General features: G+C 44.6%; 1 protein-coding gene across 5 annotated transcripts in view; it reads left to right on the top strand.

The window, feature by feature from the left end:
• dock3 (dedicator of cytokinesis 3) overlaps window positions 1-14,447 on the top strand; it is a 442,683-nt gene that overhangs the window by 402,358 nt on the left and 25,878 nt on the right. For 2 of the 5 annotated variants that reach the window (XM_064967497.1, XM_064967495.1), the window contains exons 32-49: window positions 33-181; window positions 993-1,078; window positions 1,994-2,089; window positions 2,202-2,262; window positions 2,499-2,592; window positions 3,819-3,967; window positions 4,136-4,222; window positions 4,433-4,537; window positions 5,158-5,299; window positions 5,464-5,717; window positions 8,128-8,307; window positions 8,559-8,642; window positions 8,876-8,989; window positions 11,213-11,331; window positions 12,223-12,415; window positions 12,773-12,851; window positions 13,454-13,575; window positions 14,306-14,393. In XM_064967497.1, the coding sequence (XP_064823569.1) occupies window positions 33-181; window positions 993-1,078; window positions 1,994-2,089; window positions 2,202-2,262; window positions 2,499-2,592; window positions 3,819-3,967; window positions 4,136-4,222; window positions 4,433-4,537; window positions 5,158-5,299; window positions 5,464-5,717; window positions 8,128-8,307; window positions 8,559-8,642; window positions 8,876-8,989; window positions 11,213-11,331; window positions 12,223-12,415; window positions 12,773-12,851; window positions 13,454-13,575; window positions 14,306-14,393 (2,202 nt within the window). The remainder of the gene's footprint in view (window positions 1-32; window positions 182-992; window positions 1,079-1,993; window positions 2,090-2,201; window positions 2,263-2,498; window positions 2,593-3,818; window positions 3,968-4,135; window positions 4,223-4,432; window positions 4,538-5,157; window positions 5,300-5,463; window positions 5,718-8,127; window positions 8,308-8,558; window positions 8,643-8,875; window positions 8,990-11,212; window positions 11,332-12,222; window positions 12,416-12,772; window positions 12,852-13,453; window positions 13,576-14,305; window positions 14,394-14,447) is intronic. The other 3 variants (XM_064967500.1, XM_064967498.1, XM_064967496.1) reach the window with 3 other exon arrangements.

Genomic DNA, 14,447 nt, shown 5'->3' with positions numbered 1-14,447 from the left:
AGTCTGACTCCTCCTCTTCCTGTCCTCTCCAGGTGAGAACAAGATCCACTTCATCCCAGGTATGATAGGGCCGTTCCTGGGTGTGACCCTGGTGCCTCAGGGGGAGGTGAGGAACATCATGATCCCTATCTTCCACGACATGATGGACTGGGAGCAGAGGAAGAACGGGAACTTCAAACAGGTCAGAGTTCATACCTTATATTGCATCAGGTCAGAGTTCATACCTTATATTTCACCAGGTCAGAGTTCATACCTTATATTGCATGAGGTCAGGGTTCATACCTTATATTTCACCAGGTCAGAGTTCATACCTTATATTGCATGAGGTCAGGGTTCATACCTTATATTTCATCAGGTCAGAGTTCATACCTTATATTTCATCAGGTCAGAGTTCATACCTTATATTTAATCAGGTCAGGGTTCATACCTTATATTTCACCAGGTCAGAGTTCATACCTTATATTGCATGAGGTCAGGGTTCATACCTTATATTTCATCAGGTCAGAGTTCATACCTTATATTTCATCAGGTCAGAGTTCATACCTGATATTTCATCAGGTCAGAGTTCATACCTTATATTTCAACAGGTCAGAGTTCATACCTTATATTTCATCAGGTCAGGGTTCATACCTTATATTTCACCAGGTCAGAGTTCATACCTTATATTTCATCAGGTCAGAGTTCATACCTGATATTTCATCAGGTCAGAGTTCATACCTTATATTTCAACAGGTCAGAGTTCATACCTTATATTTCATCAGGTCAGGGTTCATACCTTATATTTCACCAGGTCAGAGTTCATACCTTATATTTCATCAGGTCAGGGTTGCCGTTATTTTATTTCACAAAAAAAATATCTTTCTCTTCTCAAGATCTGCAGCAGAAATGTTCCCTCGGAGAGGGTGTATCGTGTTGACAACCCACAGATACACCGGTAGAAGAACACTGGTTTACATCTTGTTGTAACGTCACCTGAATTGACTTGTGTTCAGGTGGAGGCAGAGCTGATTGACAAGCTAGACAGTCTGGTGTCTGAGGGGAAAGGAGACGAGAACTACCGCGAGCTCTTCAGCCTGCTGTGAGTTAAGAACACACACATATTCAAACACACACACACACCTACACACACACACACACACACACCTACACACACACACAGTAACATCCACTCTTATAATAACCATTTCTTTACCTGCTACCTTTATAACGTTGTGTTGCCTCTATCCTGTTGGTTTCTACCTGCTACCTTTATAACGTTGTGTTGGTTCTAATCTGTTGGTTTCTACCTGCTACCTTTATAACGTTGTGTTGCCTCTATCCTGTTGGTTTCTACCTGCTACCTTTATAACGTTGTTTTGCCTCTAACCTGTTGGTTTCTACCTGCTACCTTTATAACGTTGTGTTGGCTCTATCCTGTTGGTGTCTACCTGCTACCTTTATAACGTTGTGTTGGCTCTATCCTGTTGGTGTCTACCTGCTACCTTTATAACGTTGTGTTGCCTCTAACCTGTTGGTTTCTACCTGCTACCTTTATAACGTTGTGTTGGCTCTAACCGGTTGGTTTCTACCTGCTACCTTTATAATAACCATTTCTTTTCCCCCTACCTTTTTATAACACTATTTTTGCTTGCCTCTTTCTGCTGCGTGTGGGATTAGAACCCAACTCTTTGGGCCTTACCCCAGGTAAGATAACCCACCTCTTAACAGTCCACTGCCCCTAACTGCTCTCTACATGCTGTCAAATTACGTACTGCTGTGTGTACATGACATTCATCACTCAAACTTCACCTTGGTCTATTGATTGATATATAATCTGTGTGCCGACACTTGACGTTGTCTATAGGTTCATTTCCTCAAAGTGGGCCTTGGTGTATTGATTGATATATCATCTGTGTGCCGACACTTGACGTTGTCTATAGGTTCATTTCCTCAAAGTGGGCCTTGGTGTATTGATTAAGGCATATATGTTTGTTTCTCTCGTGTGTTTTTACAGCCTGCTGGAGAAGATCGAGCAGGAGACTTGGAGGGAGACGGGAATCTCCTTCGTCACCTCTGTCACGCGGCTGATGGAACGTCTGCTGGACTACAGGTAGTACAGGTCCTTGTTATTGTAACACCAGCATGTCTGCTAAGAGACGGAAGAGTTTATGAGGCTCTCCACACGGTACACAAAGCCCTGATGTGGTCTTCTCTCTGTTTAGGGACTGCATGAAAGGAGACGAGACAGAGAACAAGAAGATTGGCTGTACTGTCAACCTGTTGGTGAGACACTGTAGACTCTGGCTGTACTGTCAACCTGTTGGTGAGACACTGTAGACTCTGGCTGTACTGTCAACCTGTTGATAAGACACTGTAGACTCCGACTACAGATACCTCATCTGCACCAACTATTACAACATAACTGTCACTGTGTCAGGCTGAGAAAGTGGAACAGAAATAACGAGAGGCACTGCAGGATTTGTCTTGTTTTTCTTATTTTGTGTCTGTTTGTTCCCCAGAACTTCTACAAGTCAGAGATCAACAAGGAGGAGATGTACATCCGCTATATCCACAAGCTGTGTGGCATGCACCTCCAGGCTGAGAACTACACAGGTAATACAACATCCACAAGCTGTGTGGCATGCACCTCCAGGCTGAGAACTACACAGGTAATACAACATCCACAAGCTGTGTGGCATGCACCTCCAGGCTGAGAACTACACAGGTAATACAACATCCACCAGCTGTGTGGCATGCACCTCCAGGCTGAGAACTACACAGGTAATACAACATCCACCAGCTGTGTGGCATGCACCTCCAGGCTGAGAACTACACAGGTAATACAACATCCACCAGCTGTGTGGCATGCACCTCCAGGCTGAGAACTACACAGGAAATACAACATCCACAAGCTGTGTGGCATGCACCTCCAGGCTGAGAACTACACAGGTAATACAACATCCACCAGCTGTGTGGCATGCACCTCCAGGCTGAGAACTACACAGGTAATACAACATCCACCAGCTGTGTGGCATGCACCTCCAGGCTGAGAACTACACAGGTAATACAACATCCACAAGCTGTGTGGCATGCACCTCCAGGCTGAGAACTACACAGGAAATACAACATCCACCAGCTGTTTGACATGCACCTCCAGGCTGAGAACTACACAGGTAATACAACATCCACCAGCTGTGTGACATGCACCTCCAGGCTGAGAACTACACAGGTAATACAACATCCACCAGCTGTGTGGCATGCACCTCCAGGCTGAGAACTACACAGGTTAGATACTCACACACAAACCTATTCCCTCACAAAGGGAACGAGCGTGCTCCCTATTACCTGTGGAATAACCTTTACTTTTAACATTGTTGTGCTTTACTGCTACAGATGTAGGATCTTAATTTGATCACTATTTTGTTGCTGAGAATTTTCCTACACAACAGGAAATGTAACTTGTAGTTTATTTGAGTTTTAAAAATACTTTTAAAGTTGGTAATTTTCACTTTGAAATGTCAGACTTGATTTGCCCTAATGAAAAACATATCAACCCAAAAATGCCCATTAATTATAATCCACATAATAATTACTTTCCTGCTGCAGAAAACTGGCTCAAATTAAGATCCTAAATATGCATAGGTACACTCAATATGGTCGCCGGAATGTCCCTTCTAGTGACTCTCTTTCTATAATTCTAGAGGCTGATTTCACCCTGCTGTTGAACTGGATTTGGTCCCTAGAACTGTACTATCAATCTGAGGGTTTTCCTCCACTACCCAGCTATATGTTGTTCACTATGATGTATATACACTATATGTCTGTACGTTACTCTACAGAGGCTGCGTTCACACTGCTGTTGTACTGGGAGCTGCTGCATTGGGAGGAGAGGCCTCTGAGGGAGTTCCTCCACTACCCAGCCCAGAGCGAGTGGCATCGCAAAGAGGGCCTCTGTCGTAAGGTCATCAACTACTTCAACAAGGGCAAGGTAGGTGGAAGAACACAACGGAACACTAAAGTGTCATCAATCGTTTTTCTCTCATAATCAATCAATCAACCCTTTAACTCATGAACCAACAGCTATAGCAGTATTTGTCCGTATTGAAAACAAACTAATTACTGATACATTTTCACATCCGGATCTGTGTTTCTTCAGTGCTGGGAGTATGGGATACCGCTGTGCAGAGAGCTGGCTTACCAGTATGAGACCTTGTACGACTACCAAAGCCTCAGCTGGATAAGGGTAATTAGATGTAGTACATGACTGATGTTTGTGGACTTTCATGACCCAGATTTTCATCAAATGTAAAAGGAAGATTTGCACAGAAATGTGGGATTCAGCCTTTTGTTTTGTCAGAATATTTAGGATTCAGCCTTTTGTTTTGTCAGAATATTTGGGATTTAGCCTTTTGTTTTGTCAGAATATTTAGGATTCAGCCTTTTGTTTTGTCAGAAAATGGAGGCAGCGTACTATGACAACATCATGGAGCAGCAACGTCTAGAGCCAGAGTTCTTCAGGGTGGGCTTCTACGGACGCAAGTTCCCCTTCTTCCTAAGAGTGAGTCAATCCATGCTCCCAAATCACATCCTATTCCCTTTATAGTGCACTCCTTATTTAGGGCACATCCCAAATTACACCCTATTCCCTATGTTGTGCACTACTTCTGTTCTGACCAGAGTAAGTCAATCCTACTGCATAGGGAAGAAATGAAACTCTATACCTTACCCTAGATAGTGCACTATTTCTGCCCAGAACCACATAAGGAATAGAGTGTAATTTGAGATACAATCGATGACCTTATAATTTGCCACTGAATGTCATTGCTTGAGATAAGTCATATTCTGTTCTTTATTGAGACTCATATTGTAAAGAGTGAATATTATTCTGTTCAGAATATTCTAGTTCTTTATTGAGACTCACATTATTCTATTCTGAATATTCTGGTTCTTTATTGAGACTCACATTATTCTATTCTGAATATTCTGGTTCTTTATTGAGACTCACATTATTCTATTCTGAATATTCTAGTTCTTTATTGAGACTCATATTGTACAGAGTGAATATTATTCTGTTCAGAATATTCTAGTTCTTTATTTAGACTCATATTGTATAGAGCAAATATTATTCTGTTCAAAATATTCTAGTTTTTACTCATCCCAGGATGTGTCCCCTAACAGAACAAGGAGTTTGTCTGCCGTGGTCATGACTACGAACGTTTAGAAGCCTTCCAGCAAAGGATGCTGGGAGAATTCCCACAAGCCATTGCCATGCAACACCCCAACCAACCAGACGAGGCCATTTTACAGTGTGACGCCCAGTGTATCCTTCTACAATAAAGTTGGACACCGGAGCTTTAGTATGTATGTGTGTGTGTGTGTCTGTGCTTTTGTATGTGCATAATGTGTATGTGAACGTGTCCCTATGCCTTCCTCAAAAAACCTGCCTTCCACCCGAACTGTGTTCCTTGACATGCCACCCCTCAGACCTCCAGATATACGCCGTTTCGGCGGTACCGGAGAATGTCAACGTTCTCCAGATGGACCGGGTTCCAGACCGCATCAAGAGCTTCTACCGAGTCAACAACGTGCGCCGCTTTCGCTACGACCGGCCCTTCCACAAAGGATCCAAAGACCGAGAGAACGAGTTCAAGAGCTTGTGGATCGAGAGGACTACGCTGATACTCACACATCCTCTCCCTGGTATCTCCCGCTGGTTTGAGGTGGAGAAGAGAGAGCTGGTGAGTAACCATCGTTTCCCAAAGTCGTCATCAACCTTGTGATTATTTGAATCCGGCGTGTAGTGCTAGGGCAATACGTGCACCCCTTGGCGTCCACAGGATCGAGTTTGGGACGATATTAGTGCCACTGTGTTACCGATGCCCTGCTTTTGTACAGCAGGTGAAAATAAGTGCAAAAAATCTGTCACATGCTGTAATGAGGATGTGTAACGTAACGTAGCATAGCGTAGCATAACATAACTATAGCTTGCGAAAGTATTCATCCCCTTGGCATTTCTTCTATTTTGTTGCCTCACAACCTGGAATTAAAATATATATTTTTTGGGGGGGGGGGGTTGTATCATTTGATGTACACAACATGCCTACTACTTTGAAGATGCAAAATATTTTTTGTGAAACAAACAAGACATAACACAAAAAAACAGAACTTGAGCGTGCATAATTATTCACCCCCCCCCCCCCCCCCAAAGTCAATACTTTGTTGCACCACCAAGTCTCTTGGGGTATGTCTCTAAGCTTGGCACATCTAGCCACTGGGATTCTTGCCCATTCTTCAAGGCAAAACTGCTTCAGCTCCTTCAAGTTGGATGGGTTCCGCTGGTGTACAGCAATCTTTGTCATACCACAGATTCTCAATTGGATTGAGGTCTCGGCTTTGACAAGGCCATTCCAAGACATTTAAATGTTTCCCCTTAAACCACTGAAGTGTTGTTTTAGCAGTATGCTTAGGGTCATTGTCCTACTGGAAGGTGAACCTCCGTCCCAGTCTCAAATCTCTGGAAGACTGAAACATGTTTCCCTCAATAATTTCAGTGTATTTAGCGCCATCCATCATTCCTTCAATTCTGTCCAGTTTCCCAGTCGCTGCCGATGAAAAACATCCCCACAACATGATGCTGCCTCCACCATGCTTCACTGTGGGGATGAGATTCTCGGGGTGATGAGAGCTGTTTGGTTTGCCCCAGACATAGTTTTCCTTGATGGCCAAAAATATTCATTTTAGTCTCATCTGACCAGAGTACCTTCTTCCATATATGTTTGGGGAGTCTCTCACATGCCTTTTTGGCAAACACTAAACATGTTTGCTTAAAGAAAAAAATAAGCAATGGTATTTTTTTGGCCACTCGTCCGTGTGGAGTGTACGTCTTAAAGTGGTCCTATGGACAGATACTCCAATCTCTGTTGTGGAGCTTTGCAGCTCCTTCAGGGTTATCTTTGGTCTCTTTGTTGCCTCTCTGATTAATGCCCTCCTTGCCTGGCCCTTGAGTTTTGGTGGGTGGCCCTCTCTCGGCAGGTTTGTTGCGGTGCCATATTCTTTCCATTTTTTTAAAATGGATTTAATGGTGCTCCGTGGCATGTTCAAAGTTTCTGATATTTTTTTATAACCCTGATCTGTTCTCCTTGGTCTTCATGGTGCCCCTTGCTTAGTGGTGTTGCAGACTCTGGGGCCTTTCAGAACAAGTGTATGTATACTGAGATCATGTGACAGATCATATGACACTTAGATTGCACACATAGGGACTTTATTTAACTAATTGTGTGACTTCTGAATGTGATTGGTTGCACCAGATCTTATTTAGGGGCTTCATAGCAAAGAGGGGGAATACATATGCACGCACCACTTCTCGGTTTTTCATTTTTAATAATTTTTTTAAACACGTTTTTTTTTCTTCTCCATTTCACTTGACTAATTTGGACTATTTGTGTATGTCCATTACATGAAATCCAAATAAAAATCTATTTAAATTACAGGTTATAATGCAACAAAACAGGAAAAACGGCAAGGGGGATGAATACTTTTGCAAGGCACTGTAACGTAGCATAGCGTAACATAACCTAGCATAGTGTAACGTAGCGTAGCATTGCGTAGCATAGTGTAATGTTGGATCACGTAACATAACCTAGCATAGTGTAACGTAGCGTAGCATTGCGTAGCATAGTGTAATGTTGGATCACGTAACATAACCTAGCATAGTGTAACGTAGCGTAGCATTGCGTAGCATAGTGTAATGTTGGATCACGTAACATAACCTAGCATAGTGTAATGTAATGTTGCATAGCGTAGCATAGTGTAATGTAATGTTGCATAACTTGGCGTAGCATTGCGTAGCATTGCGTAGCATAGTGTAATGTTGCACAACGTAACATAACATAGCATAATGTAATGTATCATAGCATAGTGTAACGTAGCATACTGTATAATAACGTAATATAACGTGCATTGGGTAGAATAACGTAGGATAACGTAATGTAACATGAAAGTAAATTGCGTATTATACTCTTATTCTTCTGTTTTTTTTCTTATTGAACCTCAGTCTTCCAGGGCTGTTATATTTTGGTGGTGGCAGCACTACCACTAGACCAAGTCTAAAAATGCACTGTTACACTTCTTCTATGATGTTTTTACCAGATTGAGGTGAGTCCTCTGGAGAATGCCATCTACGTGGTGGAGAACAAGAACCATGAGCTGCGGACCCTGATCAGCCAGTACCAACACAAGCAGCTCCATGGCAACATCAACCTGCTCTCCATGTGTCTCAATGGGGTCATTGACGCTGCCGTCAACGGGGGCATCGCCAGATACCAGGAGGTAATGATGCCAGGGCTGAATGAATTCTCTCATACGTTTTCATTGCTCACACAAGCTGTTCAGCATGATAGTAGGTTGCACTGTCTTTCCTTTAAAAAGAAAATGAAAAAGTTCAATGTTTATCCTATCAAGAGTTGTACTTCCATCTCCTGAAATGTTGATGTACGTTTTTGTTTGCCCTCTACTCTGGTCGGTTGTCGATTCGCTGGCTGTCTCATCACTTCCTGTTTTGGGTCTTGTCTCTCCCCCAGGCCTTCTTTGATAAGGAGTACATCGGCAGTCACGCAGAGGACACGGAGAAGATCACTTCTCTCAAAGACCTCATGCAGGAACAGGTGAGAGAAACACCTAGAACAAGAGACTGGAGTTGTCTCTGGGCCAGTATGGCAGCATTACCAACTGCCTTATTGAATGTGGTCTCTTTGTGTGAACAGTGAATGCACAACATTATATTCTAGTATGTTGTGGTTTGAGTTAAAGCAGATATCTAAATATGTTTTGAAGTCAAGTAATTTGTTGAAACCTGGCAATAAACCAAGTTTGTTTGTTCAAATATCTGCTGCTGTAGGTTCACATCCTGGGGGCGGGGCTTGCGGTCCATGACAAGCTGGTGCACCCTGAAATGCGTCCCCTGCACAAGAAGCTGATAGATCAGTTCCAAATGATGAGGAGCAGTCTCTATGTAAGTGACTTTTTTTTGTCAGGCATCTCTTATTAAAGGGGTATTGTGAGATTTTGACAAGTAAGCCCCTTTTCTTTCTTTTTTGCACCTAACTACTCGTGGATATCGTTGTGTCTGTGTGCCGTTTTCAAGGCAGTTTCAACGTCTTTGAAAGTAGTTTCAACTGATTGTGCTTCCAACTTCCTTCAAACTGCACACAAGAGACATACAACATGGTATCCATGAGTTCATCTGACCCTGGGTAAGTAGAGAAGAAAAAAAGGGCTTTAATTTCCAGAATCTCACACTATCTCTTTAAGATGTCTTCTTTGTGACTCGACTGGTGTCGGGTGAAGTTGTTTCTAAAAGTCATTTAGGCAGGTATTCCTTCAGGCTGATTCCTAAGTGGGCTAACACTGTCTAACACTGTCTTGTGACATGCAGGAGAGCCCGGTTCAAACCCAGTCAGTCACAAGGGCAATATTTAAAGTGGAAACGCTATCCTTAGAAAAGCTATGAGAAAGGCTATTGAACTATATTCTTATTCGGGCCAAATTATGTTTTTTGTCACACTCGGTCACTTCTTCTAACGTGTTATGCACATCCTGTGAGCGTCATAGAGGGGAACAGATGATGTCCCAGAGAGCTTTCAGAATGGCGTCATTTTACCTTAAAGCCTAAATGGTTCAAATGCAAGATCCAAATTCATTGGAAGAAAATCATTCAGACCACAGGAAGCCTCGTAGTTGGGCCAGTAACCGGAAGGTTGCTGGATCGTATCCTAGAGCTGACAATGTAAACATGTGTCGTTCTGCCCCGGAGCAAGGCAGCTAACCCACTGTTCCCCTGAACAAGGCAGCTAACCCACTGTTCCCCTGAACAAGGCAGTTAACCCACTGTTCCCCTGAGCAAGGCAGTTAACCCACTGTTCCCCTGAACAAGGCAGTTAACCCGCTGTTCCCCTGAACAAGGCAGTTAACCCACTGTTCCCCTGAACAAGGCAGTTAACCCACTGTTCCCCTGAACAAGGCAGTTAACCCACTGTTCCCCTGAACAAGGCAGTTAACCCACTGTTCCCCTGAACAAGGCAGTTAACCCACTGTTCCCCTGAGCAAGGCAGTTAACCCGCTGTTCCCCTGAGCAAGGCTGCTAACCCGCTGTTCCCCTGAACAAGGCAGCTAACCCGCTGTTCCCCTGAACAAGGCAGTTAACCCGCTGTTCCCCTGAACAAGGCAGCTAACCCGCTGTTCCCCTGAGCAAGGCTGCTAACCCGCTGTTCCCCTGAACAAGGCAGCTAACCCGCTGTTCCCCTGAACAAGGCAGTTAACCCGCTGTTCCCCTGAACAAGGCAGCTAACCCGCTGTTCCCCTGAACAAGGCAGCTAACCCGCTGTTCCCCTGAGCAAGGCTGCTAACCCGCTGTTCCCCTGAACAAGGCAGCTAACCCACTGTTCCCCTGAACATGGCAGTTAACCCACTGTTCCCCTGAACAAGGCAGTTAACCCACTGTTCCCCGGACGCTGAAGATGTTGATTAAGGCAGCCCCCCACACCTTCCGGAGTCAGAGGGTTTGGGTTAAATGCGGAAGACACATTTCAGTTGAATACATTCAGTTGGACAACTGACTAGGTCTCCCACATTGGCTTCAGAAACTGACAGAAACCTGTTGAACACAGTCTGTTTTATTCTATGTGTTCTCTTCTTCCTCACCTGGCTGGAAAAGTACCAGGATGTTGTTTCTGGTTTTTAATCTGAATTTCAATATCTGAATTCAAAAATTAAATCTGAGAAGTTGAATATGCTTGAAATTATAGTTTCACAGAAAATGTATGCAATGTCTACCATACTGAAACTGAATGTATAAATATTGAATTGGAATATTGAATTAAATTGTAAAACTGAATTCAATATTAATTTGATTCTGAGCCTGGTTCCTCTCTAGGTTTCTTCCCTCTAGGTAGTATTACCTCCTATCTGAGCCTGGCTCCTCTCTAGGTCTCTTCCTTCTAGGTAGTATTACCTCCTATCTGAGCCTGGTTCCTCTCTAGGTTTCTTCTCTCTAGGTAGTATTACCTCCTATCTGAGCCTGGCTCCTCTCTAGGTTTCTTCCCTCTAGGTAGTATTACCTCCTATCTGAGCCTGGTTCCTCTCTAGGTTTCTTCCCTCTAGGTAGTATTATTAACTCCTTTCCACAATGACAGTCTCCTCACGGTATGAATATTGAGAAACCTTTGTGTCCATTCAGGGTCTGCCTGGGCTGGACAAGCTGAGTCCTGCCTGTTCTGGTGCCAGCACTCCTCGAGGCATCCTGGCTACGCACAGCCCCATGAGCCCCGACAGCTTCAAAGTCATGCACAGGCACAGGTATGGTCACACACACACACACACACACAGGTGTAAACACACACAGGCACATGCACACACACGAACTGGTACACACATGTATAACACACATAAACACAAACACAATCTGCCAAGGTCCCTCTCTGCCTTTCTCCTCGACCTCCCACTGGTATGTTCTCACGAGTTCTGACACAAACGCAACATACATCATCCTTCACTGCCCTGTCACCTCTCTCTCTCTCTGTCTCTCTCTGTCTCTCTCTCTCTCTGTGTCTCTCTCTCTCTCTGTGTCTCTCTGTCTCTGTGTCTCTCTCTGTCTCTGTCTCTCTCTCTGTCTCTGTGTCTCTCTCTGTCTCTCTCTCTCTGTCTCTGTGTCTCTCTCTGTCTGTCTCTCTCTCTCTCTGTCTCTGTGTCTCTCTCTCTGTCTCTGTGTCTCTCTCTGTCTCTGTGTCTCTCTCTGTCTCTCTCTCTGTCTCTGTGTCTCTCTCTGTCTCTCTCTGTCTCTCTTTCGGTGTGTCTCTGTGTCTGTGTCTCTCTCTCTTTCTCTGTGTGTGTCTCTCTCTCTTTCTGTGTCTCTCTGTCTCTGTGTCGCTCTCTCTCTCTCTCTCACTCTCTCTCTCACTTTCTGTCTCTACCTGACTCTCTCTCTCTCTGTCTCTCTGACTCTCTCTCTTTGTTTCTCTGCCTGACTATCTCACTACACTATCACTACCACAATTCTTTCATTCATTCACACTTTATCCCTCTTTCCTCATACCCCTCCCTCTCCCCCTCTCCATTCTCCCTCTTCTCCCCCCACCCCACCTTCCTCCTCTCCCCCACTCCAACCTCCCTTCCTCCTCTCCCTCCTCCCTCCCTCCTCTCCCCCACTCCACCCTCCCTCCCCAACCCCCCTCTCTCTCTCCCCCCCAGTCCACTGAGTCTGCTGGGGTCTATCCGCCACTCGTCCTCCTCACTGTCCTCTCACACCTCCAGTGAGACGGGTAATCTGTTGATCCTGACGGACGGCATGGTGGTGGAACACCCCGAGGACGTCTACCGTATGCAGGTCTGTCTCCACGCGAGGGTAGTGCCCGCTGTACCCACAGACAGGACTCTCAGCCATGTGAGCCCCCCCCAGAAAAAATACAAAATCCTAACTTGAGATATGGAAAGTGCACTTTTCTTTTGCACAAATGTCTCATTGCCAATTCATGATTGACACCAGAGTTGTTAAGAAGTTATAGGCATGTTTGTCAAATTAGGATTCTGCCTTAAATGCCAGACAAAAGTGTTGACTGGTTAACTCCACAATAATTCTGCATCTGCTGCTTTGCTCTGTTACTCGACCTTCCAGAGATTTATTTGGGGAGGTATTAAATGAGAAATACGAGGTCATTTCCTGTATCTCGGGGGATTTATTTTCGGGAGGTATAACATGAGGAATACGAGGTCATTTCCTGTATCTTTTCTCTTCTCTCAGCCAAGTCCTTCCTCCTCCAGCCTGAGCTCCACCCACTCAGCACCTTCCCAGATGGTCAACTCCTCCAACAGCATCAGAGGTAGGTTATTTATACACATTGGAGGCTAGCCTACTAAATAGTTAATTGACTCTGGTGTTTTTTGCTGGTCAGGGTAAGCTTCCTTGCGCTATGGATGACGATGGCACGATGTTTATCATTGAATCCACTTAAGGACTTGCTCTCCAAACCAACTGGCACTTTCACTCTTGAGTTGGCCTCACGAGGAAGGAAATTAGGTTCATGTATATATAATTTGATAGACAGAAGAATATACATAACTGTCTAATGATTGAGATTATCTGGTTTGAGCAAATGAAGAAAAACTCTGGGCCCTAGCAATGAGCAGGGAAACTGAGACGTTGCTGTCTCTGTTAGTGGGTCGGCAGTGTAGCCTAGTGGTTAGAGCGTTGGACTAGTTACCGGAAGGTTGCGAGTTCAAACCCCCGAGCTGACAAGGTACAAATCTGTCGTTCTGCCCCTGAACAGGCAGTTAACCCACTGTTCCCAGGCCGTCATTGAAAATAAGAATTTGTTCTTAACTGACTTGCCTGGTTAAATAAAGGTAAAAATTAAATTAAAAGTGTTCATGTCTTGTCTTGATGCTCTGTTCTCCTCTGTGTCCCCCCTCCCCCCCGCGGTAGGTTCCCCATCGCTGCCGGAGAAATACCGGAACAATCGTGAGATGTTGATGCTGCTGCCTCCTCACCGTGAAAGACCCAGCTCCGCCATGTACCCCAACATCACTGAGAACGGACAGGTACAGGTACTGTAGACCCAGCATTCCTATCGTCTTCTATCACAATCTGGTCTCACAGTAGGAGTGCTGATCTCAGGTGAGTTTAACCTTTTAGATCATAATGAATACGATTCGCTGGACAGAGGGACCTGATCCTAGATCAGCACTTTGAGATGCTTTGTGGATACGGGTGCTGATCTTCTTATTGGAATGATATAATATACTGCCTGGTGGCAGCTAGAGGAGGAAGGGCCTCCTATCTGAGCCTGGTTCCTCTCTAGGTCTCTTCCTTCTAGGTAGTATTACCTCCTATCTGAGCCTGGCTCCTCTCTAGGTCTCTTCCTTCTAGGTAGTATTACCTCCTATCTGAGCCTGGTTCCTCTCTAGGTTTCTTCTCTCTAGGTAGTATTACCTCCTATCTGAGCCTGGTTCCTCTCTAGGTTTCTTCCCTCTAGGTAGTATTACCTCCTATCTGAGCCTGGTTCCTCTCTAGGTTTCTTCCCTCTAAGTAGTATTACCTCCTATCTGAGCCTGGTTCCTCTCTAGGTTTCTTCCCTCTAGGTAGTATTGCCTCCTATCTGAGCCTGGTTCCTCTCTAGGTTTCTTCCCTCTAGGTAGTATTGCCTGGCCTCTGTTTCTTTTGCTTTAGGCCATGTTACTGTACAAGCACTTTGTGACTGCTGATGTTAAAGTCTTTATAAATGCATTTGATTTATACATTTATTGGTTGACTGATATGTCTGTTCTGTTTCTCCAGCCAACCAACTTCCAGCGAGCGTTGTTCCACCAGGTGATTGGTCCATGCAAGCCCTGCAGCGACCCTAACCTGTCTGTGGCAGAGAAAGGTACTGTAGACCTAGCTATCATCTCCGTATGTTGCCTTTCAGTCTGTTATAGTG

This window comes from Oncorhynchus masou, chromosome 6, assembly GCF_036934945.1.
Source record: "Oncorhynchus masou masou isolate Uvic2021 chromosome 6, UVic_Omas_1.1, whole genome shotgun sequence".
NCBI classification, from domain to species: Eukaryota; Metazoa; Chordata; class Actinopteri; order Salmoniformes; family Salmonidae; genus Oncorhynchus; species Oncorhynchus masou.
Note: the sequence above shows the minus strand (reverse complement) of the source record. Positions and strands in the feature narration are given on the sequence as shown.